This window comes from Panthera uncia, chromosome D2 (genome assembly GCF_023721935.1).
Source record: "Panthera uncia isolate 11264 chromosome D2, Puncia_PCG_1.0, whole genome shotgun sequence".
Taxonomy (NCBI): Eukaryota; Metazoa; Chordata; class Mammalia; order Carnivora; family Felidae; genus Panthera; species Panthera uncia.
This window is the reverse complement of record NC_064818.1, coordinates 74,271,752-74,289,575: the sequence shown is the minus strand read 5'-3', so window position 1 is coordinate 74,289,575 and position 17,824 is coordinate 74,271,752. Positions and strand designations below refer to the sequence as shown.

General features: G+C 43.7%; 1 protein-coding gene across 1 annotated transcript in view; it reads right to left on the bottom strand.

The window, feature by feature from the left end:
* PLPP4 (phospholipid phosphatase 4) overlaps positions 1–17,709 on the bottom strand; it is a 126,051-nt gene extending 108,342 nt beyond the window's left edge. The window contains exon 1 of the mRNA XM_049645850.1: positions 17,600–17,709. Within this exon, the coding sequence (XP_049501807.1) occupies positions 17,600–17,655 (56 nt within the window). The 5' untranslated portion in view covers positions 17,656–17,709. The remainder of the gene's footprint in view (positions 1–17,599) is intronic.
* Between the last annotated feature and the right edge of the window lie 115 nt (positions 17,710–17,824).

Sequence of the window (17,824 nt, the reverse complement as noted above, 5' to 3'; positions counted from 1 at the left end):
ACGATTTTCCGTGAGTAAGCTGTTCATATGTTTAAAGTCCAATTTAATATGTTCTCATTCCATGGCTGAAAATCTTTGCACTGGTCCACAAAACCGAATTAAAGCACAACACATTCAGGAACCAAGTATTTCCATCATTAAATGAAAAGATAAGCAGGGACCTTCTATATAACACTGTCATCAATATCACGTACATTCATTCAGGGCTGATATGCTCAGACAAGGTAACAGAGAAAAGCAAATTCTGAGCCAAGTCTTAGAAAATAGGTAGGACTTTAGATACATAAAGGAGAGGTCACTTGAATGATGACTCCAAAAGCCATAAAAATATTCACAGGTAAAAGTAAGAATCAGTGAATTTTTAAAATATAATTTTATATACTAAAAAACATAAACATTGTGTCCACAAAAAAATTGAAAAATCTAAAGAGGTATCTAATTCAAGATGGCTGATGCAACCCATTCACTTTGTCTCTCTTCCCTCTCAAAAAACACAACTGAAAAGAAAGAAAACATTAAGAAATCCATAGCCAGGTTTTAGAGCCTCCAGGAGTGTCCATCAGTAAAGCAGAAGAGCGGGGGAGAAAAACTATGGAAAAGAGAAAGCAAGTGGAAATAAAATACCGGATAATACAACACACATGAGACCTCCCTGAAAAAGAGTTTAGCCAGAGAAGGGAAACCCAAAATTCTGTGTACAAATTCCCTTCAAATTACTGGGTAACTCAGACATTGCAATGTGCAGGACAGGACTCCAAGGATCCCATTGGAAAGTAACAGCCATGGTCTAAAAGTAAAACTGGAAATTCCAGCAGCTAGCCAGTGCCAGGAGATAGAGTTTGGAGTTGAAGTTTTTCCAAGTTCGCCTTTCTACTGAAACCTCAGAAGAGCCAAATTATAGTAATAAAAAGCACCTCCCAGAACTAAAGGATGTACCCTAGGATCAAAGGCAAAACCAAGATAGACTTATACAAACATAGCCTAGAACCAAGATTCTAAGGATGAAGGCGACCCAGCAATAAATTAACTTCATGCAAGAACAAACCTCAACACTCTTTGGCAGACAATAATGATCTATCGTCTCCATAATGTATGATTCATAAGCTCCAATATGCAATAAAAAATTACTACACATACAAAAGAAGCAGTAAAATGTGACCCATAATCATCAGGAAAAAAAAATCAGAACCATAGATCACCTTGATGTTACAATTAGCAGAAAAGGACTTTCTGTTATAAATACATTAAAAGATTATAGGGAAAGAAAAATAGAATGAACAAGTGGAAAACATCAGCAAAGAAACTAAAACTCTAAAAAAGAATCAAATGGAAATTCTAAACTGGAAAAAAATGAACTGAAATAAAGCATTTATTGCATGGGCTTAGCAGCAGAATAGACATAGTAGAAAATAAAGAATTGGTGAATTTGAAGATAAACCAATAGAAACTACCTTAAATTGAGCCACAGGGAAGAAAGAAGTAACAAAAAATAAAATAGAACACAGCATTCCAAGACTTGTGGAATAATATAAAACTGTCTAATAAGGGTGCTTGAGTGGCTCAGTCAGTTAAGTGTCAGAATTCAGTTCAGGTCATGATCTTGTGGTTTGTGGGTTTGAACCCTGCATCCGGCTCTGTGCTGACAGCTCAGAGCCTGAAGCCTGTTTCAGATTCTGTGTCTCCCTCTCTCTCTGCCCCTCCCCCACTCACACTCTGTCTCTCTCTCAAAAATAAACATTAAAAAAAGTTTTAATAAAAATAAAATAAAATAAAACTAATATCTGTGTAAATGAAAAACCAAAAGAAACAGAGAAAATGGGGCAGAAAAAATATTAATGTCTTATTAATATTTAACTGATGAAAGACATCAAACCATAGCTCTGAGAATCTCCATGAACCCAAGCAGGAAATGTACAATGAGACCAACCTAGACACATCATAGTCAAACTGCAAAAGACCAAAGGTGAAGAGAAATTCTTAAAAGCAGCCAGAGGGGAAAACACATGACATTCAGGAAAGCAACAATAACAAAGACAGCTGACTTCTCATCAGAAAGAATGGAATCTACAATCAAAGCCATCTCTAAATAGCTGAAAGAAAACTGTTAACCTAGAATTCTACATCCAACAAAAGTATCTTTCAAAAATAAAGTAAAATAAAGATAATCCCAATAGAACAAAGTCCAAGAGAACCTATTTCTAGCAAATCTGCCCTGCAAGAAAAGCTTAAAGGGGGGGCACCTGGGTGGCTCCGTCGGTTAGGCATCTGACTTTGACTCAGGTTATGATCTCACAGTTTGTGAGTTCAAGCCCCGCGTCGGGCTCTGTGCTGACAGCTTACAGCCTGGAACTTGCATCAGATTCTGTGTCTCCCTCTCTCTGTATCCCTCCTCCATTCACTCACTCACTCTCTCTCTTTCTCAAAAATAAGTAAATGTTAAAAAAATTTTAAAAAGAAAAAAGAAAAGCTAAAGGAAGTTCTTCAGGCTGCAGGGATATAATCCTAAAGGAAAACACTAAATCTGAAAGAAATAACAAAGAACATTGGAAATGCTAAGTATGTGGGTAAATACTTTCAATGTAATTTCTATAAAGGTATATGGACTGTTTAAGACAAAAACAAATGTTTTATGTGATTCATACATAGAAGTGAAATCTATGACAGTATTTCAAAGGCATAAGGGAAGAAATGAAAGTATGCTGTCATAATGTTTTTATGCTGTATTTTATGCTGTATTTGAAATCTGTTTGAAATATTGACTTAATGGTGACAAGTAAAAAATGCATATTATAATCTCTAGAGAAACTACTAAAATTTTTGAAGAGGTGTAGCTAAAACTACAATAAAGGAGATAAAATGGAATATTAACAAATGTTAATCTAAAAGAAAAGAGAGGTGTCTGAGTGGTTCAGTCTGTTAAACGTCCAATTTCAGTTCAGGTGATGATCTTGCAGTTCCTGGGTTCGAGCCCCGTGTCGGGCTCTGTGCTGACAGCTCAGAGCCTGGAGTCTGCTTCTGATTCTGTGTCTCCCTCTCTCTCGGCCCCTCCCCAACTCACACACTGTCTCTCTCTCTCTCTCTCTCTCCCTCCCTCCCAAAAATAAACATTAAAAAAATTTTAAAGAAAAGAGAAAAAAGGAACAAATAACAGGACAAATAAAAAACAAATAAGATGGTAGACTTAAACTCAACCACATCAATAACTGCATTAAATGTAAATGGCTTAACCACTTGAAATAAATGGCAGAGATTGGCCACATGGCAGAGATTGGCCATACTGGATAAAATTAAAAGGTACAACTAAATGTTGTTTATAAGACACATACATTAAACATAAAATACAGGTAGGTTGAAAGTAGAAGGATGGAAAATATATTCTATGCAGGCATTACCCTCAAAAAAGATAATGTAGCTAGCTATATCTTGTATTAGATAAAGTGTACTTCAAGATAAGGAATATTAACCCAAAGATGAAAACTTCTTAATGATAAAAGGTTTATCAGAGGGAGATAAAATTTAAGAATACTAATCTGAAATGCAGACATAGGAATTATGACCTCCAAATCACTAAAGGAAAAAAAGAAGGGTGGCAAAGAAAACTTGAGCTATTCAGCTAAACGCAAGAAATTAGGGGGTAAAAAAGCAAAATGAAGCACCACAAAAATAAAACAGAAAATAAGCTGGCAGTAGTATGACAAAATATTAGTTACTTCTTCCAAAAATGTAAATGCTTTAATTACCATAGTTTGAGAGAGAGCATATCTTCACATTAAAAAGACCAAGTTAGGGGCACATGGCTGGCTCAGTTGGTACAGCATGCTACTCTTAATCTCAGGGTCATGAGTTTCAACCTCATGTTGTGGGTAGAGATTACTTTTTTAAAAAAAAGACCAAATTATAAAGAATGAATTTTTTTATAGTAAGAATATAGAGGATTTGAATAGTATAGTCAGCTTGCTTTAATATATTTAGAGCTTTGTACCTATCAAACACAAACTATTCATTATGTTCAAGCTATATAAATTTACAAAAAATTGACCACATATGTGGCCACATAGAAAATCAGAACAAGTTATGAAACACAAAAATCGCACAAGCTGCTCTCTCTGATCTCAATACAATGAAATTACTGCATCATTATCCATTATTATTATTAGTATCCACTATTATCCATATCATTATTAAGACCAGGGAACTAAAGCACAGAGAGATAAAGCAACTTCCAAGTTCACACAGATAGTAACAGAAGATTAGTGCTTTGAACTCAGGCATCCTGACTCTGGAGCTTGCAGTCTTAACCTCCATGCTATGTTTGTTCCCAGAGGTAAGGCGCCATATACCTTAGAATTGAAATTGCAACAAGATTCACTTGCAATTCCATGGACATATGGGAATTTGTAACTGGTAACGGTATCACGGAGAAGACAATGTCTACTCCACAACTGAAAACTATACAGAAACAGCAATTTAAAATCCTCTACCTCACTCCATACATAAAAATAAATTTCCGATACGTTAAAGAATTAAAATTAAAGAACAAAGCATCAAATACTAAACAATACAGAACGTTTCTATTTTAGATGAAAGAGGACTTTCTAAATAGGACAAAAACTCTGAAACCATAAAGGGAAAGACTGACAGATTTAACTACACAAAAATTAAAATGTGTGCATAATAGAAACTGCAAAGAAATTTAAAAGTCAACCACAGACACAGAGAAGATAGCTGCAACATATGAAAGAAAAGATTCATATCTTTAAGGCATAAAGCACTCCTACACTTCAGTAAGATGAAGCATGGATTAAGGGAAATGATATTTCACTAAAGAAATACAAATTGGCCAGCAGACACATGAAAAGATGCTCAACATCACTCACTGTCAGGGAAATGTAAATCAAAACCACAATGAGATATCACCTCACACCTGTCAGAATAGTTAAACTCAAAAACACAAGAAACGAGTGTTGGCAAGGATAGAGGAAAAGGAACCCTTGTGCACTGTTGGTGGGAATGCAAACTGGTGCAGCCACTGTGGAATAGACTGAAGGTTCCTTAAAAAGTTAAAAACAGATCCAGTAATTGCACTACCGGGTATCTACCCAAAAAAATATAAAAACACTAACTGAAAAGGGATACATGTACCCGTTTATAGCAACATTATTTACAATAGCCACATTATAGAAGCAACCCAGGTGTCAATCAATAGATGAATTGGATAAAAAAGATGTGTGTGTGTATGTGTGTTTATATATGTGTGTGTATATATACACATACACAATGGAATATTATTCAACCATAAAAAGAATGAAATCTCGCCATTTGCAACGATGTGGATGGAACTAGAGAGTATAATGCTAAGTGAAATAAGTCAGAGAATGACAAATACCATATGATTTCACATACATGTGGAATTTAAGAAACAAAACAAACAAGCAAAGGAAAAAGAGAGAGAGACAAACTGAGAAACAGATGTTTAACTACAGAGAGCAAACAGATGGTCACCAGAGGGAAGATGAGTGGGGGATGGGTGAAATGGGTGATGGGGATTAAGAAGTGCACTTGTCCTGATCAGTACTGGGTGATATATGAAATTGTTGAATCACTATATTGTATACCTGCATCTAATATAACACTATATATTAACCATAATGGAATTAAAATTAATTTAAATTTTTTTAACATTTCTTTAGTCTTGAGAGACAGAGAGAGAGAGAGAGACAGAGCATGAACAGGAGAGGGGCAGAGAGAGAGGGAGACACAGAATCTGAAGCAGGCTCCAGGCTCTGAGCTGTCAGCACAGAGCCAAATGTGGGACTTGAACTCATGAACTGTGAGACCATAACCTGAGCCAAAGTCGGATGCTTAACCAACTGAGCCACCCAGGCACCCCAAAATTAAAACCTAATTTTAAAAAGGAAATAAAAATTGCCAATACACAATGAAAAGATGCAAATGTTATATTCTGTCCTACGGTACAAATATAAAACATTACCAACACCCAGCATTGGCAAGGATGTCGAAAACCAGAATGTAAACATGGACAGCCAGCCCTTTGGATGGACAACTGAGCAACATCCATCAGAATTTAAAACACACATGGTCTTTGACCATGTAATTTCGTTTGCAAAAGCTTATCACAACAATACTTTAACAGGTGCACTACAGTGTAAGCACAATTGCAATGTTGTCTGTTGTACTGAGACATGAAAACACCCTAAAATTCCCTGAGTAGGTTAATATGATGAAATACCCACAGCCAATAAAAAGAATCAAGTAGATCTAAATTAAGTAAAAAAAAAAAAAAATTTGTCAGGATGTCTCAGTTTTTATTAAACTTTTATTTATTTTATTTTATATTTACCTATATTTTTATTATGTGTAAATACATAATATATTCAAAATGTATATTTTATGTACACACACACACACACACACACACACACACACACACAAACTACAACTGAGCACAACATAGATGAATCTCAGAAACGTGCCAGGCAACATAGTCCCACAAAAGAGTACACATTGTTTAAAAGTTTGACTTTAAAAAGTGAAGGGAATGAACGGGCAGAGAGGTGAAGCAGTCCTGAGAGAGGTAAGCCATCCTTACCCTTCTCTGTTGTTTCAATTTTTCCAACTATTTCATAATCTGAAAAAAAAATTTTTTAATGTTTACTTATTATTGAAAGACAGGGAGAGACAGAGCATGAGCATGGGAGGGGCAGAGAGAGGTGGGTACACAGAATTCAAACCAGGCTCCAGGTTCTGAGCTGTCAGCACAGAGCCCGACGCGGGGCTCGAACTCACGCACCGAGAGATCATGACCTGAGCTGAAGTCGGACGCTCAACCGACTGAGCCACCCAGGTGCCCCTAACTATTTCATCATCTTAAAGAAAATGTTTAAGTGAAGAGAAACATTCATTCCCACTACATACATGCTCTTCTGTGTAAAATCCTTTCTAATATTTGCCCAAATCAAACATGCTGCCCACAGTTTAACTCTGACATCTATTTTTGGAGAGTCCTTTTTCCCTTTAACTACTACATCATAAAATGTTACCATGTTTCTTCCCAATTTTCAAAATTATCGTTTTAATAGCCAATTTATCGTGTCCGTAATTTATCAAACTATTCTTCCAGTGTTGACCATTTGACTTTTATTTTAGTTTTATTTGACAAATATATTTGCTTTTATGGAACACAGCAGTGAACATCTTACACATGAGGATATTTTTGTATCTCTACATCAGTGCCTCAACATATTTTTCTAACACTTCTAAGTCAAAGGACAGGAATAATTTCAGGTCTGTCTGTCTATGCACTGAAATAACCACTCTTCAAAAGGCTTATGTCCAGGGTGCCTGGGGGGCTCAGTGGGTTAAGCGGCCGACTTCGGCTCAGGTCACCATCTCATGGGTGGGTTCAAGCCCTGCGTCGGGCTCTGTGCTGACAGCTCAGAGCCTGGAACCTGCTTCAGATTCTGTGTTTCCTTCTCTCCCTGCCCCTCCCCCACTCATGCTCCGTCTCTATCAAAAATGAATACACGTTAAAAAAAATTTCTTTAAAGGCTTATGTCCATTTACATTTCCACCTGCATCCTCAGATCACATCTGTTTCACCACAGCCTTGCACATCTGGGTGTTAATCTTTACCTTCTGGTTTTCCTTTCAATATTTTAGTTGATATTAAATATAGAAAGGTTGATTTTTGACACATTCCCACTACAGATATGTCTAAAGCAATCACAAAAAGATCACACAGCCCCATCTAAGAATATTTCATTAGGTTCTTCCCCTCCCCATAACAGGAAACTTCTACATTGATTTTTCTGATTCTATATGAAGGTAATAAATGTTTACTGTAAAATAATGTAGACAATAAATAGCATGAAGAAAAAAGCAAATATTATATCATTCCATCGGCTAAAATAACCACTGTTACAATTTTGTTGTATATCTTTATAGCAATTTTCCTTATAGATATCAACACAAACTGATTTCATTACATTACCATATGAAAGTAGCATCGTGCACACTTACATAACCTACTTTTTACCACTTCACAATTTATGGGTATCTTCCGCAAGTCAACAAATAGTCGTCTATGTTACTAATTTCAATGGCTCCACATTCTTTGGTCCCAGCAAAATAAAAAGTGTGTGCTGATCTATATGCAATGTCATTTTGCTGCTTTCAGATGGATATTTTGCCTTTCTATGGAAATCACAGATTTATAAAGGTGCATTGGCTATTTGTATCACTAGTTCCCTGTTAGTTCTGCTGCCCACTTTTCTCTTTAAGAGCTCTGCTCTTTTCTCATTGATTGGCAAGAGCTTTCTGTATATGAGGAGTGTTAACTCTTTACTGTGTAAATCAGGACAACAATATCACCTCTTGTGGCGGGGGGGGGGGGGGGGGTCAAAAAAGAAAAAAATTATGAGGGGGGAAGAGCCAAGAAAAAAAATGATCTACAGTACGTGTTAAAGCTCGTCTCCTTTCCTCCCTCTGTTACCGAAGTGGAGATACAGGTCAATGAAAAGATACTGACACGTACATAGGTATTGGTCTTTTCATTTTGTCAGTGATTTCTTGGATGATTATTCAGAATGCTTCCCCCAGACTTCTGAAATTGTAGTTCAAGGTGCAGCTCTCCTGTGGTGCTAAGAGCTGCATTCTTCTTCTTATTATTACGTTGTGATATTAGGGGGGGTTTTCACTCACCTTCATCTCCACCTGCCCACAGGAAGCATGATGGAGCCAGGGACACAGAGTGGCTTTACCACTATGTGCCAGCTTTGTAGCCGGCACCTGTTACACATCATTTCATCCTTACAGCCCCCTGGCAGGTGTTATTTCTTATCCCCACTTTACGGATGAGGAAGCTAGGGCACACCCTTGCAATCAGCAGTCAGAAAATAATTCCAAAGCCCTTGCACTGACTACGGTGGCCAGGCTGCCTGCCTGCCTGCCTGCCTGCCTGCCTGTAGAGTGGGGACCCAGCTCGTGGCTTCTTCGGGGCATTCGGGGCCACCACGGGCTTTCACAAAGTAACTGCTCAACAGATGGAGATTAAAGCAGCACACATCCCTAATTCAGAAGCGGAGCTAGACAAAGAAAGGCCAAATCCTTCTTTAAAAACCTCAAGTGAATAACAACCTAGCATTTCCACTCCTAGGTATATACCCAACAGAAATTACAAATATGTTCACGAAAAAAAAGAAAGGAAGAAAGAAAGAAAGAAGACAGACAATAACGGCATTAGCCCAAATCAACAAATAACCCCAATATCCATAAACAGCAAAATGAGTAAAGCAAGAGGCAAGTCATGCCGTGAAAGCTCTATGGCAATAAGAATTAACAAACTACAACTAAGTACAACATGGATAAATCTCAAAAACACGCTGAGCAAAGCAGCCGTATGAAAAAGTACCTGCTGTATGATTCCATTTATATGGAGCTCAGAACTGAACCCTGCGGGCGGGGGAAATGGGGCTTGGTGGGCAGAGGGTATTCTGGGAAGCTGTGCAATTATAAATCATGCATTTGTTTCCTTGTGTATTTTATTTTTAGGTTGAATTCAATGAAATTCTTGCTTTTGTAGGTCAAAACAGTCAAATATCAGCCACTGCATATGGTTTGAACTAACACTTTCATAAAAATGTTTTTAAAACCCTTCGGAAAAGGAGAAAAGAAATGTCTCCCAGTGACTGGCAGACTGCCTACTTTTCTGAAAACCAACCTAAATGTTCCTCCTACGGATTCTGACCCTGTTTCTTGCTCCTTTGGCTGCAGTGGAGACCGAATCACAACTAGTCTCTCACCTTTGCAGGACAGTTTTTCGGTCACATATTGAAAGCTGGTGATGCGGCCATCCCTGGGCTCAAGACTCCCAGATTCTCTGTGCCTCCTGCTCGTCCATCCCGGGACATCTCCAAGCCCCTCTACACCTTTGTGCCTTTGGTTAATGATGGCACTGGCGGGTTCTGTGTCAGTCCACCTCCGCACTGTCAACCGGTGCTTCTGACTCACCCACAGGTTATGTTTACTAAAGAAACAAGTATTACTATGATGATTTTCATATTTAAGAACACTATCATAGGAAAATAGAGGGAGGTATGGTGCTTTTATGAGCCTTGTGTGGGTCATAAAAGGCATCATCTTTATAACTAATTGAGATAACTTTGTCTACAAGTTATGAAACTAATGATCTCCTTTTCGTCGTGTTATAAGCATTTATCTCCCTGTGGCAGAACATCATCAATTCTCAGAATTCTGGGTTCAGCAGACTCACTTTACAGTGGCAAATAATATTTCAAGCAGAAGGCTGCTCCATTGATCAGATGACAAGGCAGAAGCCTCCCCAGGGAGGGAAGAGATGCTCACCGCACTCCACCCACCCCGACTGGGGGTGGACAGGGCCCCGGGAGGGTGTCTGATGGAAAACTCCCTGCGCAGGGCTTCGGACACTGGGTGTCGGAAGAAAATGATAGGAATGCAGCACTTTCCTTTCACATGGTCCAATGCAGTTATGCTAATGCCCCTTCGGATTTGATGTCCTAAAATCACTGTTGTAAATGGCCAGCAATGTAAGGCACATATGAGAAACGACAGTACTGGGACCACCCGTCCATTAGACAGCGAGCCAGCCACGCTGCTCTATGGGGGTACGGCTCACTGAATGAGCTCATTCATGAGCTCAAGTTACATACTTGCCTCACGGGGACTAAAAGGAATCATGTGAAATGTATTTAAAGAAGTTTACTAGTTTATAGAAATCCCGTAGTAAATCATTTGTAATCAGAGTATCGCTAGCTACCTACAGCGTTTCTCTTTAGCGTACATTATGGATTCATCTTAACAAAAGGACAATGGTAATAACATTTCCATTTACTGAGCACCCATGATGAGCCGAATACTCTCTCATTTAATACTCCCAAGCCTTACGTTCATGGGTACTGCTATTTTTTCTGTGGAACAGAGGGAGAAACAAGGATCTAAGCTGGATAAATACTTTCCCCAAAGGCTCATGCAACTAATAAGTGTCAAAATCTGGATTCAAGCCTCAGCAACCAATGCCAAAGGCCATGGTCATGACCACTGTGCTACACGGCTATTCTCAGACACCAACTATACATAATAGAGATTCACAAGAGTGGGGAGAAGGCATCTAATTTTTGTTCCATGTACTGTAGGTGCTTAAAGCACCTTATCTCCTAGGGCACCTGGGTGGCTCAGTCGGTTAAGCGTCCAACTTCGACTCAGGTCATGATCTCATGATCTCACAGTTTGTGGATTCCAGCCCCGCATCGGCCTCTGTGCTGACAGCTCGGAACCTGGAGCCTGCTTCAGATTCTTTGTCTCTCTCCCTGTCCCTCCCCCGCTCACACACTCTCTCAAAAATAAATGAGTAAACATTTAAAAAAAATTTTTTTTAAGGACAGGGGTTATAAAAAAAAAAAAAAAGCATCTTATCTACTAACATCCAGTGAGGTAAGTATTGTTCTTTCCCACATGAAGAAATCGAGGTTCGGAGATTTTAGGCAACTTGCTGGTTAGTGGCAGAGCCAAAATCCAAACATAGACCTGTCTAGCTCTAAAGTCCATGGTCTTTCATCATACCACTTTGCCTCAAATGACTTTGTTTCTAGAGAGCAAGCAAAATTATTCCAAGTGTATTAGCCAGATGGAACAGACTTGTGCTACAGTAGCTAATCAATCCCCAAAATCGCCATTAACGCAAAAAGTTTCCTTCTGGCCCACGAAGTCCACTGCCAATGCTATCACTCTCCAGGGAAGCTGTCTCTCTGCTTACGTGGAGAAGTTCTGCCATCTCAACACACAGCTGCACGCTCGTCCCCAGCAGAGGAGGACAATGACAGGCCACTAAAGGCCACTAAATTTACGCTGCCCCAACCGGAGCTCACCACCTGTCGAACACCCACGTTCCATATGGCCCCACCTGACGGCAGGAGTTGGGGAAGGGTAGTCTGTGCAGCCAGAAAAGAACCAGAGGAGACCCTCCAGCACAAGAAGGTGTAGGCTGCACGTCAGTAGTTCCCAAATGTGGTGGACAGAAGGCACCCCTGTTGAAAATGCAGATTCCCAGGGCTCCATTCCATATGTTGATTCAGTGAAGTCTGAGCTGGGCCCCAGGAAAGTCTGATGCACGTGGTCAGCAAACCTTTAAGGAAGCCTCATTGTGCACTGAGGCAGATTGCCCTGGGGTCTATGTGACCATCAGAAATGGCCATCAGAAATCGAACGCAATCTGGTGAGCACTCAAGAGGCACAGACCACGCTGGCGGCCAGGCCTGGCTGGGAATACAGAGAAAGCAAAGGAGACCATGATACAGTGCCGGCCCCCACAATCCAACAGCTGGCAGTATGGAGCCAGCCACGGAGACAGCTGACCGCGACCCAGGCCCCCAGAGCGCACACACCGTGGGGCACAGCAGCTGGGCACTGTCACTTACAAACGTAAACAGGGCCTACGTGCCCGAGGGAGCTGTCACTTTCCACCACCAGGCAAGTGTCTTACCATGAAGCTTTTTTGTTTCAAATCTCCCGGGGCTCCCCAGTTACTGCTTATAAAGGAATGCCCACGCTTCCCAGCAGGGCACTGAGGCCACCCACATTGCTGTCCCAGACTCACTTCCTGCCCCTCCTACCAGCTACCTCCAGACCCACACTCCATGCTGAGGCCACACCCAGAGACCTGATCCCCATCCAAAATGTGCCTCCAGACCTCTAGGCCTTTGCTCCAGGCCACTCTGTCCACAGGAATGTCCTCGGGCCTGCTTCTGGATACTCAAGACTCAGGTGAGGTGCCAGTTCTGGGCAGCCTTCCCTGGCACCTGTCCCCATCTTCCCATCCCTCCCAGGGCTAATTAACCCCTCCTCAGTAAACTGAGCGCTTTGCTCCAACTACCACAACTGTCCTTGGCCTCGAGCCCCGGACGGGACTCTTCGGGGTTTCCGTCACTACTCCAAAAATCCTACCTGACAGCCAGTGCCCTCAGGCAAATCACCTGGACCAGCAAAGGTGCCAAGTTTCTCTGTGTCTGTTTGGAATGATACCAACCAGAGTGCACCAACGAAGGGGAAGGAAAAGCACTCGTACAGTGCTGGCCCCTAGAAGGTGCCAAATAAGCATCTGTCACCTGGATGGATGATAAAAATGTTGGGAGGAAAAACTTCCAAAGCAAGCGATTACACTGGGGAAAATCACTAGTGGCCACTGTGTGCTTTTGCTCGGCCAACCTGTGAGCTGCCAGGAGGCCCCCCCAGCCTTCCTTCTTCAAACAACCCCCCCCCCCCCCCCCGCACCCAGCACAGGTCTCCTGCACAGGAAGTGCTCCAAGAAAGACAAGGATTGATCTGAATTGAGGCAAATGTCATCCACTCGCTGAGCAACCCACAGCTCCCAGAGGGACATCCCAGACAGGGGGCCACTCAGAGCGGGTAGTGGAGAGAATGACTGAGGACCCCAGGGAACCTGGGCTCACAGGTGAAACAGGTAGATCGCCTTCCCCCTCCACCGGTATTTCTGATTGTTGTCTTATTGCCAGAGCCCTTTCTGCAGCGCTATAAATAAAGGGTTTTCCGGATGAACTGATGTCCTGGAGGCAAGGGCCAAAAGGTGCAAGAGAGAGTATGCACACCCTCCAATTCTTTAATCTACCAATTAGGTTCTGACCTGCAAGTTTCTCTCCCCACACCTCACCCTCTGGGCTCCAGAGACTAAGGGAGACCCTGCAAAATCTGTAACATATCCTAATCCCGTCTCTTAGGGCATGGGACCCATAACTACCACCCCATCCCCTTTGAAATGTCATCCTAAGAGTCTGCTCTGAGAACCAGAGTGACGCCTCTTCCCACACATCATTCTACGCCATTCATTTGCTTCTCTGGAGACAACAGGTCACGGTAAGGGGATCGCTTCTAGGATGCACTCACTTTTGCTCTAGTTTCCAAAGTCTGGTGCCAGACACATTCTATCTCAGCGGCTGATGGCCGTGGGACGTGGGGTTCAGCTGCCTGTTCAGATCCAGATTATACCTCCTGCTACCTGGGTGTCCTCAGGCCAGCTACTTACCCTGTCTAAATCTTGCTTTCTTTGTTTGAATGTCTTATGCATAGTCAACCCTTGACAGCCGCGCACCGGCTGTTATTTTTCCTGAAGCAGTATAGCGAGGTGACTGAGAGTCCAGATGACGCAGAAGGACCATCTAGATTTGGATCTCAGGGCTTCCCATATTCGCTCTGTGACTTGGGCGGTTCCTTAACCTGTCTTTGCTTCGGCCTCTTCATGCGTGAACACATGCCAACATACCCACTTCGTGGTGTGTGTGTAAGGGTTAAATCTGTGTGATCATCTTCATTACTGCCTGGCACGTAATAAACCTTCAATAAATGGCACTTACTGTACTGGTGACAGCAGAACTGGAGGCAATATACTACCAACAGTGTAACACTGGCTACGAGGCTGTTGACTGACCACCTTGTACCCACACTGCGTTTGCTCACCGAGGTCCGGTGCTGGCTTTGCAGGTACACGCAAGCTCACAGAATCTGCCGGAGCCTTGGGTGGCAGGAAAATGGAGGAAGCCCACTGAAGCTCCTCCTCTCTGCTCTGCCCACACTCCATAAGTAAGAGCAAAGGGGCCTCCGGGCAAGCTTCAGAGCACTAAATGCAGCCTCAAAGCTACACATTGTACTTTGATTTTTCCTAAACACTGGGCTCCTCTAACCGTTTTATTCCCTGTTCGGTTAAGCTTGCTGTGCCAGCCCTGATTTGTGTTACTCGTTACTAATTTTCTTCCCGGTGGTTTGAACTTCTTGGTCAGGGCTGCCCAAAGGACATTGCACACCTCTTGGATGGTCTATGGGGGGGTTCCTGGAGGGCATGCTCTTGGGATCCTGAATCGCCAAACCTCAGCACTAAACCTGGCCTAGAGACAGAGAAGAGGTTCCCTGAGTAGAAAGGAAAAGCATATAACCCTACAACCTCAAGGTCCAAAACTGCATTTCATTAGCACTCACTTCAAGTCCACAGGAGCATGTGGGCCTCAGGCAGTGGGGTCTTGCTCTCACTCAGAGAAAATATAATCACAGAACAGGTGCATCTACAGGTGACGTCCTCCCAGAGGCACAAGTTTGCAAAGAAGCAAGGTGTCTCCCCTCCCCCCAAAAAGATTGTTCTCTTATCCTGAGAAATAGGGTACATACAATGAGCAGAAGCAGATGATGACTTTTATCAGCTACACTGGACCCAGCTGCAGAGAAAGTGGATGCAGCTTGCCCAGAAGGATTTTCTCAACCCACTCAGCTATGGAGACCACCACCTTCATGAGCACAGGTGGGTACAAACCACTGAAATCTTGCCATCAGACCAGCGCTGGAGAAAGGAAGAACAAACCTTCCCCCAAAATCCAGCCTCTGTTATCCCACCAGAAGCTTATCTACGAAAACAAAGGGTCATCTGTATCTATGTGTGCCTAGCCTGTCCTTCCGGAAGTCGTTATCTCTGCCTGATGATAACAGCATCTGAACATCCAAGATTCCCACCCAGGCAGTCTCACACCGATACCAAAGCTGGTCTTTGCAGGTAAAAGAGCCACAAGTTGGATCCACTGTACTGGTTCCAACTGATAGAAAATCAGGGAATCACCCCAAAACACCATCAGTGCCCAAATGTTTCCCTTTGGGTAACGGCAGATCCCCCATTAATTAATACAAAGGGGAACTTTGGAGAAAAGAATATAAAAGTGCCTGATTTTTACATAACGTTCCTTGAGGAAGCAAAAAAGCACACAAAGCAGTAATTATCACATTTTCAAAGCCACTGCACAGAGCGTCATATATCTGTAAACATCTCATAAATGTTTTGGGGGCTATTTGAAATCTGAAAACAATATAAATATTTGCATACCGTTGGACCCTTTCATTATCTGACAATTTCCAGCAACAATCAGACCAGGCAGCCTACCAGCCTACCTCACTTTATTTCAGCATTACGCACACTCACATTTACCAAACAAACATCTGGTAAATCCTGTGCACTGAACACTATTTTATCATTTCTATTATATAATAATATAATGGAACTAGCCTATCTGCCAATCAGATCTGGCCCCATCTGATCACACAGCAATCTCTAGTTTTAATATATGTTCCAAAGGTAGAAAGATGGAGTAAGAGAAGGGAAAAGTGTTTTTTCTTTTTCCAAATGCATCAAAACCCAACTGAAGTTCTAATTCCTTCTTCGCACTGAATAACAGCAGTGTTTAGTCAGAAGCTGGGAGAGGGGGCTTGCCTGCATCTGGGGGAACTCATCACCCTTTATGATGGTGTGAATCAATACTGTGGATGAATTTAATCCCTAGTAAAGAAAAACATGCAAGAAAGGGTCTTTCTTTCCATGTGTATACCCTGGGCTGCACAAAACAGAAGTCAACTCACAGCCTCCCACCTGCCATCAATGACTCCAGACTGGGGCAGAAATCCAGAGAGGGGCCTCCTGTTTGGAATGGCTGCATGCATGGGCTTTTCAAAAGAACCTGGCAAGTCCAGAAAGTTCATGCAACTTTAATATTTCAAATGTGTCAGAAAACAGTCATGGGTGGAGGGGCAAAGAGAACCTGACCAGCTAACGTAGGGTCAAGCACAGGTGCCGTCGCCTGCCTGGCAAGAGATCACAGGGGGCTGTGGAGTGGGTCTGAGCTGGTGTGAAAGGCTCGGATCTGAAAGGCAGAGACGGCGACAGCTCTCTGCTGCTTGGGCCTCGGGGGCCGGCGGATAGCGGGTCCCTGAGGCGCCCTGGGGTTCAGACGTCTCTAAAAGAGCCTGCGCCCGGAGCCCCCTCCTCTTTCCAAGATCGTTATTTCCAGGTACCAGCCGCTCGGAGCCACCAGAGGCATTTCGCTGCTATCCCCATTAGCGCCCGCCCGCACCCTAAGCGGACAAGGGCTCCGCACTGAGCTCGGGGCGTACGGATCCCGTACCTCGGGCTGCGGCCCCCGACTTCCCCAGCCTCCGCAGCAACAGTTTTCCAGCCAGAGAAGTACCGCAAACGTCTCCTGGGGGAAACGCTCATCTGCACCCCGGTCGCCAAAGCCAGGGCCAGGGCCACGGAAGGAGATCCAGCCTGGCCCTGCGCACGGCGATGGGAGATGGGCCAGGAGGAAGGACTGCAAACGTCGGGCTCAGAAGATCGCACAGAAAGAGAAACTTCCCGAGTGCGCGAGCGAGGTTGCGCTCCCGCTTCCAGGGGTGCAACCTGAGTGCCCGGGCAGCTGGTGCGCAGCCGGCGACAAGCGCAGGCGAGGGGACCCGAGCGGCGGCCGGTCCCGCTCCCTGGCGCGATGGGGGTGGCGGGAGCGAGTCTTGGTCCGGCGTACGTGGGTCCCTCCGCGCCCAGGGTCCCTGGAAGGGGACCAGGACGGTCCCGTAGGACACATCCCGGGCACTGGGCGGGGAGGAGACCTCGAATCCAGGCCCCGAAGGGACGCGGTGGCGCAAACAAAGTTGGGGCGCAGACACGCTCGGTCCGTGGGTCCCCGCGTCCGCGCGCCCCCGCCCGCGGCGCACCACTACTTACACGAACACTCCGAAGAGCAGGGCCCGGACCCCGATCTCGATGGCCAGCTCCCGCATGGTGCGGCCGGAGCAGCTCCCGGGGCGGCGGCGGCGGCGGCGGCTGGTGCTCTCGGCGGCTCCCGCAGCTCGACCGGCGCCGGCTCGCCAGACCCGGGGCGGCGAGGGAGGCGCGCTCCAGGCCGCGGGCGGGGGCGGGAGGCGGGCGCCGGGCGGGGGCGGGCGGGCG